General features: G+C 44.3%; 1 protein-coding gene across 7 annotated transcripts in view; it reads right to left on the minus strand.

Moving 5' to 3' along the window:
- Window positions 1–15,819, minus strand: part of PHTF2 (putative homeodomain transcription factor 2) — a 150,515-nt gene that overhangs the window by 92,224 nt on the left and 42,472 nt on the right. For 6 of the 7 annotated variants that reach the window (XR_003095135.1, XM_025209604.1, XM_025209605.1 and 3 more), the window contains exons 3-4: window positions 4,860–4,916; window positions 4,431–4,442 (exon numbers count right to left, since the gene is read on the minus strand). Coding sequence is in view for 6 of the 7 variants with exons in the window: in XM_025209604.1 (XP_025065389.1) it covers window positions 4,431–4,442; window positions 4,860–4,916 (69 nt within the window). In the remaining variant the exon portion in view is untranslated. The remainder of the gene's footprint in view (window positions 1–4,430; window positions 4,443–4,859; window positions 4,917–15,819) is intronic. The other variant, XM_025209607.1, reaches the window with a different exon arrangement.

Genomic DNA, 15,819 nt, shown 5'->3' on the forward strand with positions numbered 1-15,819 from the left:
GACAATGCTAATGCAGACTGGAACACATGCTCCTGTGCCAACCTTTCCAGTCTGGCTGCACATGAGGCAAAAAGGCCAGTTTCACCCAGCTGCAGCAGTGGCTGTGCTCGCACCATGGCACCCTAGGGTGCTGCCACAGCCCAGCTGAGTTATTGATTTAGAGAACATTATCCATGTTGCAGTCAAACTCTAGGAAAAACTCCAAATGAAGGAACATACTAAGTCTGTGCATGAATTCACTTCAATGCTTCAAAAACAAAAACAAAAAAATTAGTAGTGATTTTGGATACTCAAAAGTGACCCTATAGAAAGAGGCAGAGTTTTTTAAAGTGCTTCACAGCATATCCCTGTGAAAACCAGGACCTATAAGGTATATCATCTTGGGAGCCCCAAACTTATTAGACATTTTTAGAGACATTTATAATTTTCATGTCTAAAATCTGTTAGAGGGTCATCTTAAAACCTGTCCCATCCACCGCTGTAACACAGAAAGCAGCAGCAGCAGGCAGTGAAGGGGGATGAGTGCTCCCTGACTTGTCCCCCTGCAGTCTCTGCCCCACCCCCCGCCTTCTCCCCAGAGTCTCTATCCCCCCTGCAGCCTCAAAATGCCATATGTGCTCTCCACAGCCTCTGCCCCCACCTCTGCACCCTCTGCTCCCCCACCCCTTCCCACCAATACTTATTCTGTCAGACACAGTTCTGGCACCATTCCGTCCTGGGCACAGAGCACATGCAAGCTGAAGCCAAGCTGCGGCTGCTGCATGCCTGGACAGAAGCCAGAGTTTGCTTCTGGCTCTATGCACAGAAAGAAATGAAGCCAGAGTAGAGCCGAGCCTGACAATAAGCAGCAGGGGGAAAGGAGCAGAGGCTTCTGTGAGGTGGGGAAGGTGGGAGGCCACTGAAGCCCTGGGAGCACCTGCCCAGTTATCCCATTTGCGGAGGCACACCCTGAGATTCCCCTGACAAGGGATTCCCTAGTCCCGTATCACACTGCTGTGCCCCACCCCAACTCATACACACATCTCTGCAAATAAAGAAACCTTTGGAGTAAATCTTTAAGAAGTCCAGGGGATCTGACTTGGGGAGCATGTTTCTGCAAAATGAAAATCCTGGGTTTCCCTAATTAGAGAGATGTGCCAAGAGGTTTCCCAGAGCATCTCTGCTACTGAGGAAGCCCAAGGTTTTCCCCATTTGCAGAGGTATACCCTCAGTGTCTGTTTACAGAATTACAGAAAAGTAGAGCTGGAAGGGACCTGGAAGTCATCTAGTCCAACCCCCTGCCTGAGGCATCCCTGTCCAAGTCATCCCATACAAATCCATTTTCTAACCCAGGGGTGCTCAACCTCTAGCCTGTAGAGCTGTAATCCCACCCATGGGGCTCCACAAGGGACCACAATTTTGGCAAGGGGTGCAAAGGCCTTTAACGCTGTGACCACTCATCCACAGCCACCTTTTCCAAGCCCCATGGGCCAAATGACATGGCCCTCCACTTGGGATTCCACCTGCATGCAACCCATGCACCTGGGATCCCACTGACCAGGATGGACAAAAGTCAGATTTTTTTTTTTTTTTTTTTTTAATTAATAGCTCATATTGTTTTTATTTAAATCAGGGGTTTTTATTTAATTTTATTTTGGGTTTTTTTTTTTTGTTAAGATGCTTTTTAAAAAAAGCTTATATAAATTTAAGTTATAGTAAAGCTCAAAGATATCATCATGGAATAGAGATTAACTTCTAATTATCTACTATTTGAGACAATATAATCATGTGACCTATTTAGAAAAGTTTTATAAATAGGTCACAAGAGGCCATGGACTATATTAGGCGCCCAATCTTATGGGGTTCCCAGAGGCTCCTCTACAGATTAGTTAAGATTAAGGAAAACTACTCTACCCAATAGGATTCAGTCCTCAGTCTAGAAGATCTCATGAAACATCTCTGTGAGGCTTAGTTTGTGTCTCCAGAAATAACATCCTTGTTAACAGCAGTATATGGAGATGAGATAACGGACTTGATTACCTACCCATCAGCCCTGTTGTCTCTCTACAAGTCTGCGTACATAGGGTCAAGGCCTTACCCCTGCCTAAAAGTGCAAAATTTCAAGAAGTTAAATGAATAGAGGATTGTTGGGGGTTGAGTAGATCTGGGCAAGGAGGAAGAGTCTGGAAAAATGCAAGGAGGGAGGGGCAGTACAGACAAAAGAGAAACATTTTGAGCAGAATGGTCCAGAAATCTTGAGAGTGAGGTTTCTGAGTATAGTCTCTCCATTGATTTAAGATCTAGTGAGGGAATGGAATGGTAGAAGGGAAAACCTTGACAGGCTGTAAGAGAAGAAATCAAAGAGGAAAAGAAATCTAGAAGAAAGTGAAGAAAGCCCCAAGCTAATAACATACGGATGCAGCACTCATTTGATGTCCTCCTAATACAGCATGGCAAAAATATCCCCCAAATATCCATTATTAATCTAGTGAATTGGAGATGGTTCACCTCCCAGTGACTTCACAAGTATCTGTTTCAATTAGCTTTGGTAAGTAAAATAACCAAATCATAATTCAGTTTTCTGATATAGCTGCAAAATTAAGCTGAAGCAGTATCAAAATAAATCACTGCTTTACAATATATAGTGTGTACCGTCTAAAAATGAAGCCTACATCTATCTCTGAATTGTGAATAATATGTATTAAGGTACTTATATCAAACAATAAGAATGTACTTTTTGTAGAAAATAATGGTTAAGTGGAGGCTTCCTGACCACTGAGTTAAATCAGACTTAACTGATTTAGGTCAAACCAGTATATAGTTCTGTTCCACTCAAGATTCAGAGCTAACTCACAGTCCCTCAGCATCCCAGGATGCTTTGCATCTCCCCCACAAACTCACCCCCACTTCACAAGGTGGGGGGGCTAGCCTTGACCTGCCTGCTCCAGCCCAACAGGGAGGTATGCTCTAATGCAGTGCTTCTCAAACTATCTGATGTGGTGGACTGACAATTTTTTTCCAGTGGGCCAGGGACCGGTGCCCGGTTCAGCCGGTGGCAGCAACTGCGTGTAACAGCGGTACACAAATGCACGACTGGCTGGTTCTTTCTCTTTCCTCACCTCACCCCACCTGGAGTGTTGGAACGTACAAACTGTGGCACTATGACATATCAACGTTATGCTTCTGAAAATATATTTCTTTCTTTCCTGGCAACTCGCTGCGGACCGGCGACCAGTGGCTCGCGACCCGGCACTGATCCACGGACCACCACTTTGAGAAGCACTACTCTAATGCCCTCCGGCTTCTGGCATGGACCAGAGTAGGCAGGTGGCTGCATTTCTGGAATCAAAAGTGAATGTTCACTTGCTTATTGGTTCAATATATTCAGCTGAGACTAAGCTGCACAGATTGAATCAATTCAGCCTTGGGTTTTTTGATTGTTTGTACCTAGCCGATCTGTGCCATACAGAAACACAGGTCTTATGATGATCCTAACCCTCAATATGATGCAACACTGAAAAAACAATGTTTAAAAAGAAAACTGTTTCTGGACATGTTTCTATTATTTTGGAACTTTGCTGAGGCGATTACTGATACAAAGCATTAAATTCTGGTTGAACAAGAGATTTTGGACATATAAGTTTTAATTAAGGAGCATCCATGACTGCTGAAGAATTAAGAGCACACTTCTTTGCCAAATAAAAAGTATTTTAAATACTTTTCACAAGGGAATATATAGTCCTCTTACTCTCAATGGCTAGAATATTTAGAGGATACTTTAAGAAAATATATATGATGCTGCAATTTTAGATGAAGTCTTTTGATCCTATTAGTGTACAGTAATATATATATTTTTTTAAACCCTGAGATTTGCAAGCACTCTTTTCACTTAACAAATGTAAAGATGGGAATAATTGCCAACTCTCAAAATAATATGTACAAAGACAAAAAAATTAACTCTGGTATAAAAAACCCATCTAACTGCACAGTCCAAAGTGCTCTAACATGGCTGAATTTCCATTTTACACTCCCAAAGCGTGTCCTTCATAATGCATTCTATTCATCTGACTATTCAAATCCTAAGAAAATCAAGAAGATATTAAGCGATTTACATGCTGTCAGAATAGTGTTAAAATTAGCAGCAACTTTCAACCCATGCAATAACAACACTTTTAGTGTATGCAGTATTTTAGCAAAAAAATAAAAATGCTGAAAATTAATTTAATTTATAAGGAAAGTTAAGGGAATTACTTCAACTCCCAATCATGAAATGACTTATGCATATACACATCATCATCTGTTAAAGCTTATTTACAATGAAAATATGTTGGTTACATAAGAATTTAACAATCCATAAAATACTGATGACATTCTGTTAGTCACACCACAATGCAAAAATCTCCATTAAGCAGTTTATGCAGGATAACAAACCACCATCCTGAAGTACTTACCAGTCTAATAAACTGTACAAAATAATGACAGCATCAAAAAGGAGGAAAAGTGAACTGGAAGTATAAGGTTACTAAACAAAAGTGGAAAAGAAAAGCTTAAATAATTTACATTAAAATTCAGATAAAATAGTTGCTGGAAAACCCAGACAGGTTTAAAGGAAACTAAAAAGAAAAAGCTCTAATAAAATATAGAAAGATGTGACACTTTTGTTATTAACATTGACATTTACTAGTTATTTTAAGTATTACACGGTAAGAACGTAAAATAATATATGAAGTATATGCTGGTACACACTACAAACCAGAACTTTTTTGTTTATAGCAAAATATATACACTAGTTTATATATGTTGAGATAAATTAAAAAACAGATTACATTATTCATGATCTATACTATAAACAAATAAATAAACAAATGCCAAATTATTACCTTTATTTCTCTTTGTTCTACAGATTTTTCCCATATTTGTTGATCATATGCCCCAATCTAAAAACAGAACAAAAAAAAATCTGAATTAGATTATGTTTTAAGAGGTATTAGGTAGCAAGCAAAAATGTCTCTCTTTACTGAGGTGCTGCATCAAAAGAAAAAAATAAACCAAAAATTCCTTGGAGATATCGAGAAGCCTGCATCTTCCCATACTCTCCTGCATTCCATTTTCTATAAATGACAATGCTATAAACTCAGTAAACGTATATAATCTCTTCAGCTAGGGGTACACTGCTAAAGATTTTCTTGGCCAATACTGATAGCCAATTATTAACCAGCCATATCAGCCAATACCGATCCAATAGCTGATTTACAGGAATGTAGGCAGACAGCTTGGAGAGCAGCATCCTGTGGGTAAGTCTGTGGGGGGCGAAAGGGTGTGAGGGTGGGAAGGGCTGTCGGGGGGCAAATCGAGACCCCCACGGTGAGGGAGAAAGTGCAGAAGGGGCAGGCTGCCCAGCCAAGACAGTGACTGTGACCCTGGGACCAGGAGCTGCAGGCAGCTTGTCCCGGTAGAGTGCAGGTGACAGGGAAGGGGGGCGGGTCACCACCACTGAGCACACACCCAGGGGAGGCATGGGGGGGGCAGTCCCCTCCAGATGTGTACAGGGTGAGGGCAGGCTGCCTGCTGCAGGCTCAGGGCCAGGGGCTGTACCAGCCTCTCCCTGGTTGAGGGCTGGGCCAGGGTCCACTGGGCTCGGAGCTGGCGGGAGCAGGGTGGGCTCAGCTGTGCAGGGCAGGCAGCAGAGGCAGCATAGGGAGGGGTGGCTACAGGTGGGGCTACAGCAAATGTTGGGGTGGCTATAACCCTCCAAGCTCCCCCAAGCACCACCCCTGCTCAGGGCACTTCAGTATGTGCCTTTCCCCCAGGAGTCCTGTGCTGGCTATGCATCCTTGGGGTGGGCAGGGGACACATGGCCAGTGCGTGGCTCCAGAGGGAAAGGCAGCACAGCAAAGTGCTTCGAGTAGGGGTGGTGCTGGAAAAAGGGGACTACAGCCACCCCAAAATTCCCCATAGCTCCCCCCCCACATAGCTACTGTTCCAAGTACCACTGCCACCCAAATAGACAGCTGAGCCAGCCCTGCTCCCACCAGCTCCGAGCCCAGCCCCCACACTGGGAAGAGGTTGGCATAGACCCTGGCCCCAAGCCCACAGCAGGCAGCCCAGTGTGCAGAAATCCAGGGGCACATGCCCCTCCATGTCTCCCCCAGGGATGCACACAATGGGGGGGGGCACCCTCTCAACACCCCTTGGATGAGCTGTCCATGGCTTTGTCCCACACCTGGTCCCAGGGTCATAGTCACCACCCTGACTGGGGAGCGCCTGTCCCTGCCCCATTTCTTCCCTCTGTGGGAGGGAGGGAAGGGGTATGGGGGGGGCCATATCAAACTCCCCACAGTGAACAGGGGGGGTGGGCTGGGGTGAGTGCCACCCAACCAGGGCAGGGGGCGGAGCCATAAGCAGCTTATCCTGGGGGCGGCTCCTGCTGCAGCATGCATATCCAGGGCAGGCATAGGGAGCATGCGTCTCCTGGACTTGTGCATGGGGCAAGGGTGGGTGGCCGCTGCGGGCTGAGGCCAGGGGCTGTGCTTGGGAAGGGCAGCAGTGGCACTTGGGACTGGGGCTATAGAGTGGGTCCCCCTGTAGCCACCTGCCCTGAGCACATCCCCAGCTCAACGCCTCCCTTGCTGGGAAGAGCCTGGTGCATCCCCCACAGCAGCCAGCCGTCGCAAATTCAACACCAAAGAATTACATACGTAAGTCAGGCTAGGAAAAAAATAAATGATTTCCATAAAAATAAAATCAATAAAGAAGTGAACAGAAGATACCCCTGTTTGAGGTACGATGCTAGAATACAATATATTCAAGTATTATACATGGAGTTGATAGACACTGATAACAAATCCCATTGCAAGATCCTATTTTCAGTAACTTATAAGCATTCCAAACTTCAACTGCTTTGGGTTGAAGTCTTTTGATGCTGGATGTCTGCCTCCATCTGAATCTTTTAGACTATTAAAGCCAACATAGATCAATCATTTGCAAAAATGAAGGTAAGAAGAAACATGTTTTGCAATGTGGAAAAAACAATGATGAACTTTTCTTTAGAAAGCTCTAGGCACCCCCATGCATTGGAGCAGGGTTTGAAAACTGAAAAGAAAGAGGGCCTGTCCATCCGATGCTTTCTGCTATCTATGAAAATCTGGCCAAGTTAGAAGCCTCTGGGGAGAAATTGCAGTTGACCTACACTGAATATAGACTACAGAGCCTGTCAGCACCTCCAAGTATGGAGGTTACGTGACATCACCAAACCCGATATCTGCCGGAAGCTAGACCTCCATGGGCAACCGTCCACATAGACAGAGCACAGGGATTTCTACCCTCCTGACAGTTTAAACAAAGCCAAGACATATGCTACTATGTTTGCTCCATTTTAAACAAAAACAGCAGATTCTGAAGATAGTTAGAGAGATTTCTGAACCAACCCTGCAAGGCTATAAAATACAAGTGCTTCAAGACTTGTCATGGGCAACAATAAGGAGAAGGAAGGAACTGAGTGAAACTGAAGCATCTCTTAGAGAAAAGATGCAAATATAAAGATTCAGATGGGATTTTCCTGTACCTTATAGAGGAGAAAAGGTCTTATAGTCCTTGAGAAACTAAACTCAGTAGAAAGCAGCCTGGAATCTCAGCCTGAGACTGGCACAGACAGCAGGAAGCAACACCATAACACTGAGGGGTACTCTTGAACCCAGTAGAAAAAAAGATACCAGAAGAATAAGAGAGAAGTCACAAAACTAAGGGCATTCAAGAGGAGTTGCATGGAACTGAATAACGGCATGAGGGAAATGAAAAGAAAAAAACAAAACAAAACAGAAAAGGTACTATCACGGAGGGAAGGAGGTAAAAACAGCAATGTTAGGAACAGAAATAATTATGAAACTGAGGAAGCAAAGACATATTCTAAGGTTAGAAGCAAAGGGTCAGGGATGGGGAAGGGGCATACAATATAACATGGGAAGACTGGAGACAGCCTGAACTATGGCTCTAGAGTCTCTACAATACATGGGGGCTAGTTGGTCACCACCTTCCACATCGAAAGCTAGAGCAGGAAGGAGGTGTGCGTGTTATAAATGCAAAACAAACAAACGAACAAAAGGGTTTATTTATGTCAGTAATTTAAAATGCCTTGCACTATTTACCAAGTATCAGGTAACATATCAGCATTGGCCGATATGGTTGGTTAATTATCAACTCTCAGCATCAGCCGAGAAAATCTTTTTGATGCATCCCTGCCTGCCCCTCTTGCCACTCCCACCCTGCCAGTATGCACCCCCTGATGCTTGCCGCCCCCCCCCAACCACCACTTACTCTATGCAACAGTTCTGACGCTGGCTCCAGCCCAGGGCATGGAGAACATGGTGGCTCCAGACCTGCACCGCTGCCCAGTTTGCAGACCCACTGCAGCTGCTGCTGACTTTTCAGCTGCTGACTCCAGGCAGCTGTTGCAATAACAGCTCTGACCCCGGCCCAGGGCAGGTGGTGGCTCTGTCTGCAGCCCCAGCCTAGGGCCCAAGTTGAGGCTGGGGCCAGGACCACAGCAGCCATCTGCCCTATCAAATTGAAGACAAGCGTACCTTTCCTTCCCTTGTTGAATGGGGGAGGGGGGGGATCTTGCTGAGTTTGAGTAAATACAGTATGTTTGTAGCAGCTTCAGAAGGAGAGAGAGAGAGCTACTGTTTGTGAGTTCACAGCACCTGTTAAGCTGTGGCTACAAACAGATGTTGTATTTGTCCCAGAAGAAACCACTTATTCCCAGGACAAAGCACAATCATTCAAACATCCATGTCTGTCATCATGAAGCAAAGCCTAAAAAGGTTCACGGCTTGGGACATCACAAAGTACGCTTGAACAGTTTTCCCAGGATTGCAACATTGAAGCAATGGCATGAAAGTGGAAGTGCATTCAGCCCCTTTCCTAAATCCCAACTGGAAGGGTGACGTGCGTACATGCCGATCCCGGGGCTTCTCTGTAACAGGAATGTCACAGCTTCACCAGGGATAAATGCAGGGTCTGTTCCTAGCCTGCAATTGTTACATATGCACCAGCCTGTTGTGATACCAGCCTTGCAAAACTGCTCCAACATCCAAGGTCAACAGTAGGGCAATTTAGTTCACTTGTATTGTTACAGGCTCATGCTGAGGTATAACAGTTACAATGTAACAGATGCTACACCCTCCCTAACAGCAGCTCCCCCTCCTCTTTTCAAGCTATTACAAAAGGTACATCTGTCCATACCCCACGTGTCTTTGCAGACAGAGATACATATTTTTGTAACATTATTTCTCTCAAGGGAAAAAAGAGAAAGGAAATTAAACAAAATTGATGGGAGAGGATTTTTTACATACCTAGCTTCTGGAATGGAAGGTCAGCTCAGGCATATATAGCTAGCTCAAATAATTAAAGCTTTGACATTGACAATGTGGTTGTGCAGCTCTCTACTTTGTAAAGTGTATGCCTTCACTTTTCATTCTCATCCCAATCTCACACTTCAATGCTCATGATTTGTTAATTTAATTCCTTTGGGATCTGAAAAAGTGTTTCTAAGGTAACAAATGTAAATAAACAAGTTTATAGTTTACACTTAATCCTCCTCTTCCACCCTGATGTAAATCGCTTTATTACACTCATGTTGCAAATCAAACACACAGACAAAAGAGACAATAGGAAGTTCTATGAAGTAGCTTAACTGGCATGTCTCCCTTCCCACACGACCAAAACACGACAGGCCTGATGTTGAAGGAAGAGAAGAGGTGTGTATAGTAGGCAAGGGTTTAATTTTGACCTCATCCTGCTGCCAGAAGTCAGAAAAAAGCATGTTTTGTTTGTTCAGCTACCTGTTTAATAGAATCCACTGATAAGAACCAGCAGCAATTATGCTTTTTGTACAGGCCGGGCTGCGTTATGAAATTATTACCAAAGGAAACAGTAAACAAACTTAAGCAATCAAAAGAAACAGCCTAGGTATGAATTAACTTAAGTTCTTGTACTCAATTTCTTAATGCCATCAAATGATCCTAGTGTTAAATTATTAATAGTGACAGCCAACTCCATTCAGCTTCAAAAAAAGAAAAAGTTTAGATGTATTAATTCTCCCTGGGAGAAAAACACAGGCAGACAGACGAACCAAACTTTTATTATAAACATGTTAAAAACAAAAAAGGTGAAAATATACAAGTGTATGGCTCCACCAGGGCCTGAACATGAAATATTATCACTAGATATTGTAAACCCCTCCCTCACAATGCTCTTCATGGGCTCATACACTGAGGTCCTCCCTGAGCAACACGTGCACCCGCTGTTGGGAACAAATCAGGCCTCCCTGGACCCTGGTGCAGCCACTTGCCACAGCAGGCCCAGACACTAGGTAGGCCCCATGTTGCCTGCCTTGGAACACAGGTGGCTCACAGCAGGTGGCAGGGAGGCTGCAAGAAGCTGCATCAGGGTCCACGGAGCCCTGGGCCAGCTCGCTGGCAGCAGGGGGTACATACACACCTTAGAGTGGACAGCAGGGAAGGGGTTGGGGATGAGCTGCCACAAAAAGGATCAGGCCCTTCGTAGCTCTCCCACTGTCCACCGCTGGCACACCAACATCTTACAAGTTGAGGTTGCGAGTGTTTTTGGCACTTGGCCCAAAAAACATTGCCAAACCCTGCTCTATCCCTATCTTTCAAAGCATCTGCAATCCTTCCCAGTTTTGTGTCACCTGCAAAAGTGATCAGGAAACTCTCTATTCGGGCTTAGTATGTCTACTGTATTCCCTTCAACCATCAAACTAGTCACCTTGACACAACAGGAGATCAAGATGAGGTTGAAGTGGGCTCCCTATTCCCGGTTCCCTATTCTTTATTCCCAGTTCCCGTTTCCTTTTTCAAAGCTAATCTAGACTCAATAAAAAACTTGTTCTTAATGAATTCCACATCCTAGAGAGATAATTTTATTAGCTATGTATATGTACTAATTAATATGTAAAATAATATCCCACATCAAGTACAAAGCCCTAAATGAAGGTCAGATTAGGATGGGATTATGGGGCAAAATACTTCTTGGGCCACGCCAAATTTCATGGCGATGCCACTGGCGAACTGTGGCAATGAACCCTGACCACAGTCCCATCCAGCCCAAACCACAGTTTGGCCATGCTAGGCTGCCAGCTAATAGCCCCCATGCCCACTATACTAAGTATAATGGCTTGAATAAGGATTTGGCTTTCGGGCTGGGATCACGGCTAGAAATTCTGCTTGGGCCGCCCATCAGAATACCTGTGCCACCAGGGGACTGTCCTGGACATCTGTGACCAGACACTTGCCAGGCCCAAAGTGCAGTTTGGCCATGCCAGGCTGCCCAACAGACAGCACGCCAGCCACTGTGCTAAGTGTTTGGACCCAAATAAAGAACTGGATTTTGGACTTGGATTATACTCAGAAATCCTTCTTGGGCCACCCCAGACCACACCTCTGTGGCATTGGGGGACTGTCGTGGACATCTGTGACCAGAGACTTGCCCGGCTCAAAGCGTGGTTTGGCTGTGCCAGGCTGACAACAGCCAGCACCCCAGCCGCTGTGCTAACTACATGGAATTGAATAAAGAACTGGATATTGGGCTGGGATTATACCCAGAAATCCTTCTTGGGCCACCCCAGACCATGTCTCTGTGCCACCAGGGGATGCTTCTGGACATCTCTGAATAGAGACTTACCTGGCCCAAAACGTGGTTTAGTCACGCCAGGCTGCCAACTGACACCACCCCCCAGACACTGTGCAAAGTATCTGGACCCTAATAAGGAACTGGATATTGGTATGGGATTATACCCAGAAATCCTTCTTGGGCCACCCCATGACATGTCTCTTTGGCACTGGGGGACTCTCCTGGACATCTCTGACCAGAGACCTGCCTGGCCCAAAACATGGTTTGGCCGTGCCAGGCTGCCAAAAGACAGCACGCCAGCCACTGTGCTAAGTATATGGAACCAAATACGGAACTGGATTATGGGCTGGGATTATACTCAGAAATCTTTCTTGGGCCACCCCAGACCACATCTGTGCCACCGGGGGACTCTCCTGGACATCTCTGAACAGAGACTTGCCCGATCCAAACAGCAGTTTGGCCATGCCAGGATGACTGGCCTTTTCCCAGCTATCTGAAACCACCCTTATCTCCATGATTATAAATATCCTTTCAGCACCCTGGGATGAAGTTCATCTAGGCTGGCTCACTTAAATCAGTTAAACACTGTCTAGCATTCTTTTGTTATCATGATCTTCAACATTTTCCCTTCTTGGTCTATATAATTTTTGCTAGCCATCTGCTTGCAATGTATTTTGTTTGTAAAGAATAAGGAAAAAAGTAACTGTTGAGCAGTTTCACCTTCTTTGAGTCTTCTGTTAATACAGGGGTGGGCAAAATGCGGCCCAAGGGCCGGATACGGTGCATCAGGCCATTCTATCCAGCCCACGGGGCCCCTAAAAAATTTAGAAAATTAATATTAAATCTGCCTTGGGCTGCCTGTCATGCGGCCCTCGATGGCTTGCCGAAACTCAGTAAGCAGCCCTCTGCCCAAAATAATTGCCCACCCCTGTGTTAATAGCTCACCCATTTAAAACACAGTGTTCTGCAGTTTCACTTGTTAAACTACAAGATGTTACTTTATATAGCTGATTCTTCTTATTGAAATCACTTTGGGAAATTATGATTTGATTCTATTAAACTGGCTGATTCCATTAAAGAGGGGTCTCCTTTTAAGAACATGGATACTCACTCCTCCTCCACAGCCCCCTGACCCTGATTGTGCCTATCACTCCCCAGCCCCAAAACAAGCTCCCCAGCCCTGCTGGTGCCCTTGCCCCCTACCCACAGCCCCCCATACCCCAGCACTGCCCAATTCCCTCCCTCCCTATGGGGGCTTAATTCCCACCCCGCAGTTTATCTGTAGGGGCTGCTCTCCAGGCTGCCCGGTGGCCACAGGACCCCCTACCTGACTGCCCTCCTCCTGCTCCCTCCCAGACCCCTGCAGGCTGGACTTCTGCCAGCCTGCAGAGGGCTCCTCACAAAACTGCAAAATCCTCAGGCTTCTCCTGTAAAATGATTCCAAAAAACCTAAAACTGTGATTCTAATGTGAGTGATTTTTACATGCAATAATGCACAAATGGCTTTGGTTTTCCCATATTAATTCAAATAAGTGGCTGATTCTATTAACCAGCAATTCTATAAAGTGGAATCCACTCTACCAATTCAGTATACCTGTGACAACTGTGTATGAGATTCAAACCAGATTGATAGCAAAACTGCTTAATCCTGATAGATTTACAAGTGTGAGCTAAACTGATACAAGATTTAGCCAGTTAAGACTCCACATAAGGACTCACTCAGCTAAATTAGTTTTTAAACAGACTGTATTAAAACAGGTAAGATTTCTGTGCTCACAAAAGTCAAAGAAAGTTTTTGAATCATCTGAGTGAGAAGAGTGATCATATTGGTAGAAGCCTTCATAGAAAAGCAAGTAGTTAAAGACTAATTCAGGAATAGTCTCGGTATACTTAGATCCTGCCTCAGTGAAGGGCTGGACTAAATGACATCTTGAGGTCCCTTCCAGCTCCATTTTTTCTAACAGAACATATCAAAACCCTGTTCTTTTATATATACATACACACACGTATTTAAACTTTATTATTATCCCTGTTAATTTATCCGCCTTTCGTATCTTTTAGACCTGCCCTAATAAACTATTTCCAATCAGTTAAGACAGAAAACATATTTAACACCTTTTGATGGCATATCTTCACTGTTGATCATAGAATCATAGAAGTAGGGTCGGAAGGGACCTTGTAGATCTTCAAGTCCGACCCCCTGCCTGGGCAAGAGGAAAACTGGGCTCAGATGACCCCAGCCAGGTAGGCATCGAGCCGCTTCTTAAAGACCCCCAGGGTAGGAGCCAGCACCACTTCCCTTGGAAGTTGGTTCCAGATCCTAGCCGCCCTAACTGTGAAGTAGTTCTTACAGATGTCTAAATCTAAACCTACTCTCCAACAACTTGTGGTCGTTATTCCTTGTTATCCTGAGGGGCGCTAGGGGAAACAAGGTGTCCCCCAAACCCTTCTGGTCCCCCCTAGTGAGGTAAAATGCTTAGTGAATCTCAAACCTCACTTGGTTTCAAAAACAGGTGTAAATCAAAAATCCATAGCAATACTCAGATAACACCTGTTCACAGCAACAGGTGTCCTGGTGCTAGACTACTCCTGGCACAGGGGGCATCGTACTTGGTCAGCCAAAAGCAGGTCTGAACCATTAACCTCCACTGATGTCTAATTCATATATCTACCAAATGGAAAGCTATTTATCACATTTTGCTGAATTTCTGGCACAGCAGCAGCATATCAACGTATCAACCTCCAGCCTGTGAGCCAGATCCAGCCCATGAGGCCATGTCATCCAACCTGTAGGTCTCCCTGCGTCTGGAAGTGTGCTTGTGGGGAAGCAGTGGCAGTATTAATTGTAGCTCCCCAGCTGTGAAATTTCTAGATGACGTGGCCCTGCCCTGTTAGATCCCACTGGCACATGGTATTGTTCTGTGGCTGAATCCAGTGCATTGAGTCTGGCCAGTGTGTGCACCCAAATCACATTCGTGGATCAATCCTGCATGCTGATCCCAGAAAACCAGTCACATGCCACTCATTAGGTCTCAGGGCTGGAAGGCTGAGCACCATTGGATTACACAGTACAGAAAATATTCCCAAAGAAAATGCTGCTGGTAAAAGGTAGTCACTCTTATGAGATGTTACTATAAAAAAAAAAAAAAAAAAAAAAAATCAACTAAACCAAAGTTCTGAAAGTTTTAAAAAGATGTTAAACAAATCCAAACCAAATGCTCTGTTTTCATTTATATTAGGGATTCTAAACAGGTATAAAACTCTTTGAAGACAGAGCAATGAGCAGAATAGGAAAAATGTCCTCCCTTTCTCCTGGTGCACAACACAAAAGCATTGCATTTTCCAACATTGATAAAACAAAATCTGAAGGATCTACTTGAACCTTAAAAGAAAAGTTAAATCCAAGTTACAGTGCAAATGAATTCTGAACAAATAAAGAGCCCTGCAGATTAAATACTGTATAATAAAACTAACATAACATAATTACATGACAGCAGTAGCCAGGATTGCATAGACAACCTTAATTTACTATTTCTCAACTTGGGTGAGTTTTAATTTGAAATTGTAACATCTTAGTATAACCTTTTTTTTGTAATAAGCTTCCTATGTTTCAGATTAAAATAATCCATTAGATTCACATCTCTGCTAGACAGCCTTGGACAATGAGATATTATGTTCATGGGGCCATATAACTTGCATAAAATGCTCTGTACTACACAGTGCTGTACATACATTCAATTAAGAAGAAATCTTTACTTCATTCCACACACCCCCTTTCCATACAACAGAAAGGTCTCCTTCCCTGTGCACCTTCCCTTAATAAAGGCACAACATTCCACATAGTCTTCCCCAAGTTAAGTTACTTATGCATTATAATTTGTAATACAAAATTAGCCAAAGTGTCAGAGTTCAGGCAGACACTATCCATAAGAACACGCAGACTTGTAGAATCAAATAAGTAGGGCTGGAAGGGAGCTTGAGAGATCATCTAATCCAAATTTCTGCCTGAAGCAGGATCATCCTTATCCAAACTATGCTATACAAATCTAATGTTAGCGTATTAGCAAAATACTGTCAACCCTGACAGAACCACAAGACATAACACCCAAACCTGTCACAGGTAAAGCAAGGGGACCACGGTAGCCACCATTCTGCTGCTACAAAGGTTGTTAAAATATGCTGGAGCAATCC

The sequence above is a fragment of the Alligator sinensis genome, unplaced genomic scaffold, assembly GCF_000455745.1.
Source record: "Alligator sinensis unplaced genomic scaffold, ASM45574v1 scaffold670_1, whole genome shotgun sequence".
NCBI classification, from domain to species: Eukaryota; Metazoa; Chordata; order Crocodylia; family Alligatoridae; genus Alligator; species Alligator sinensis.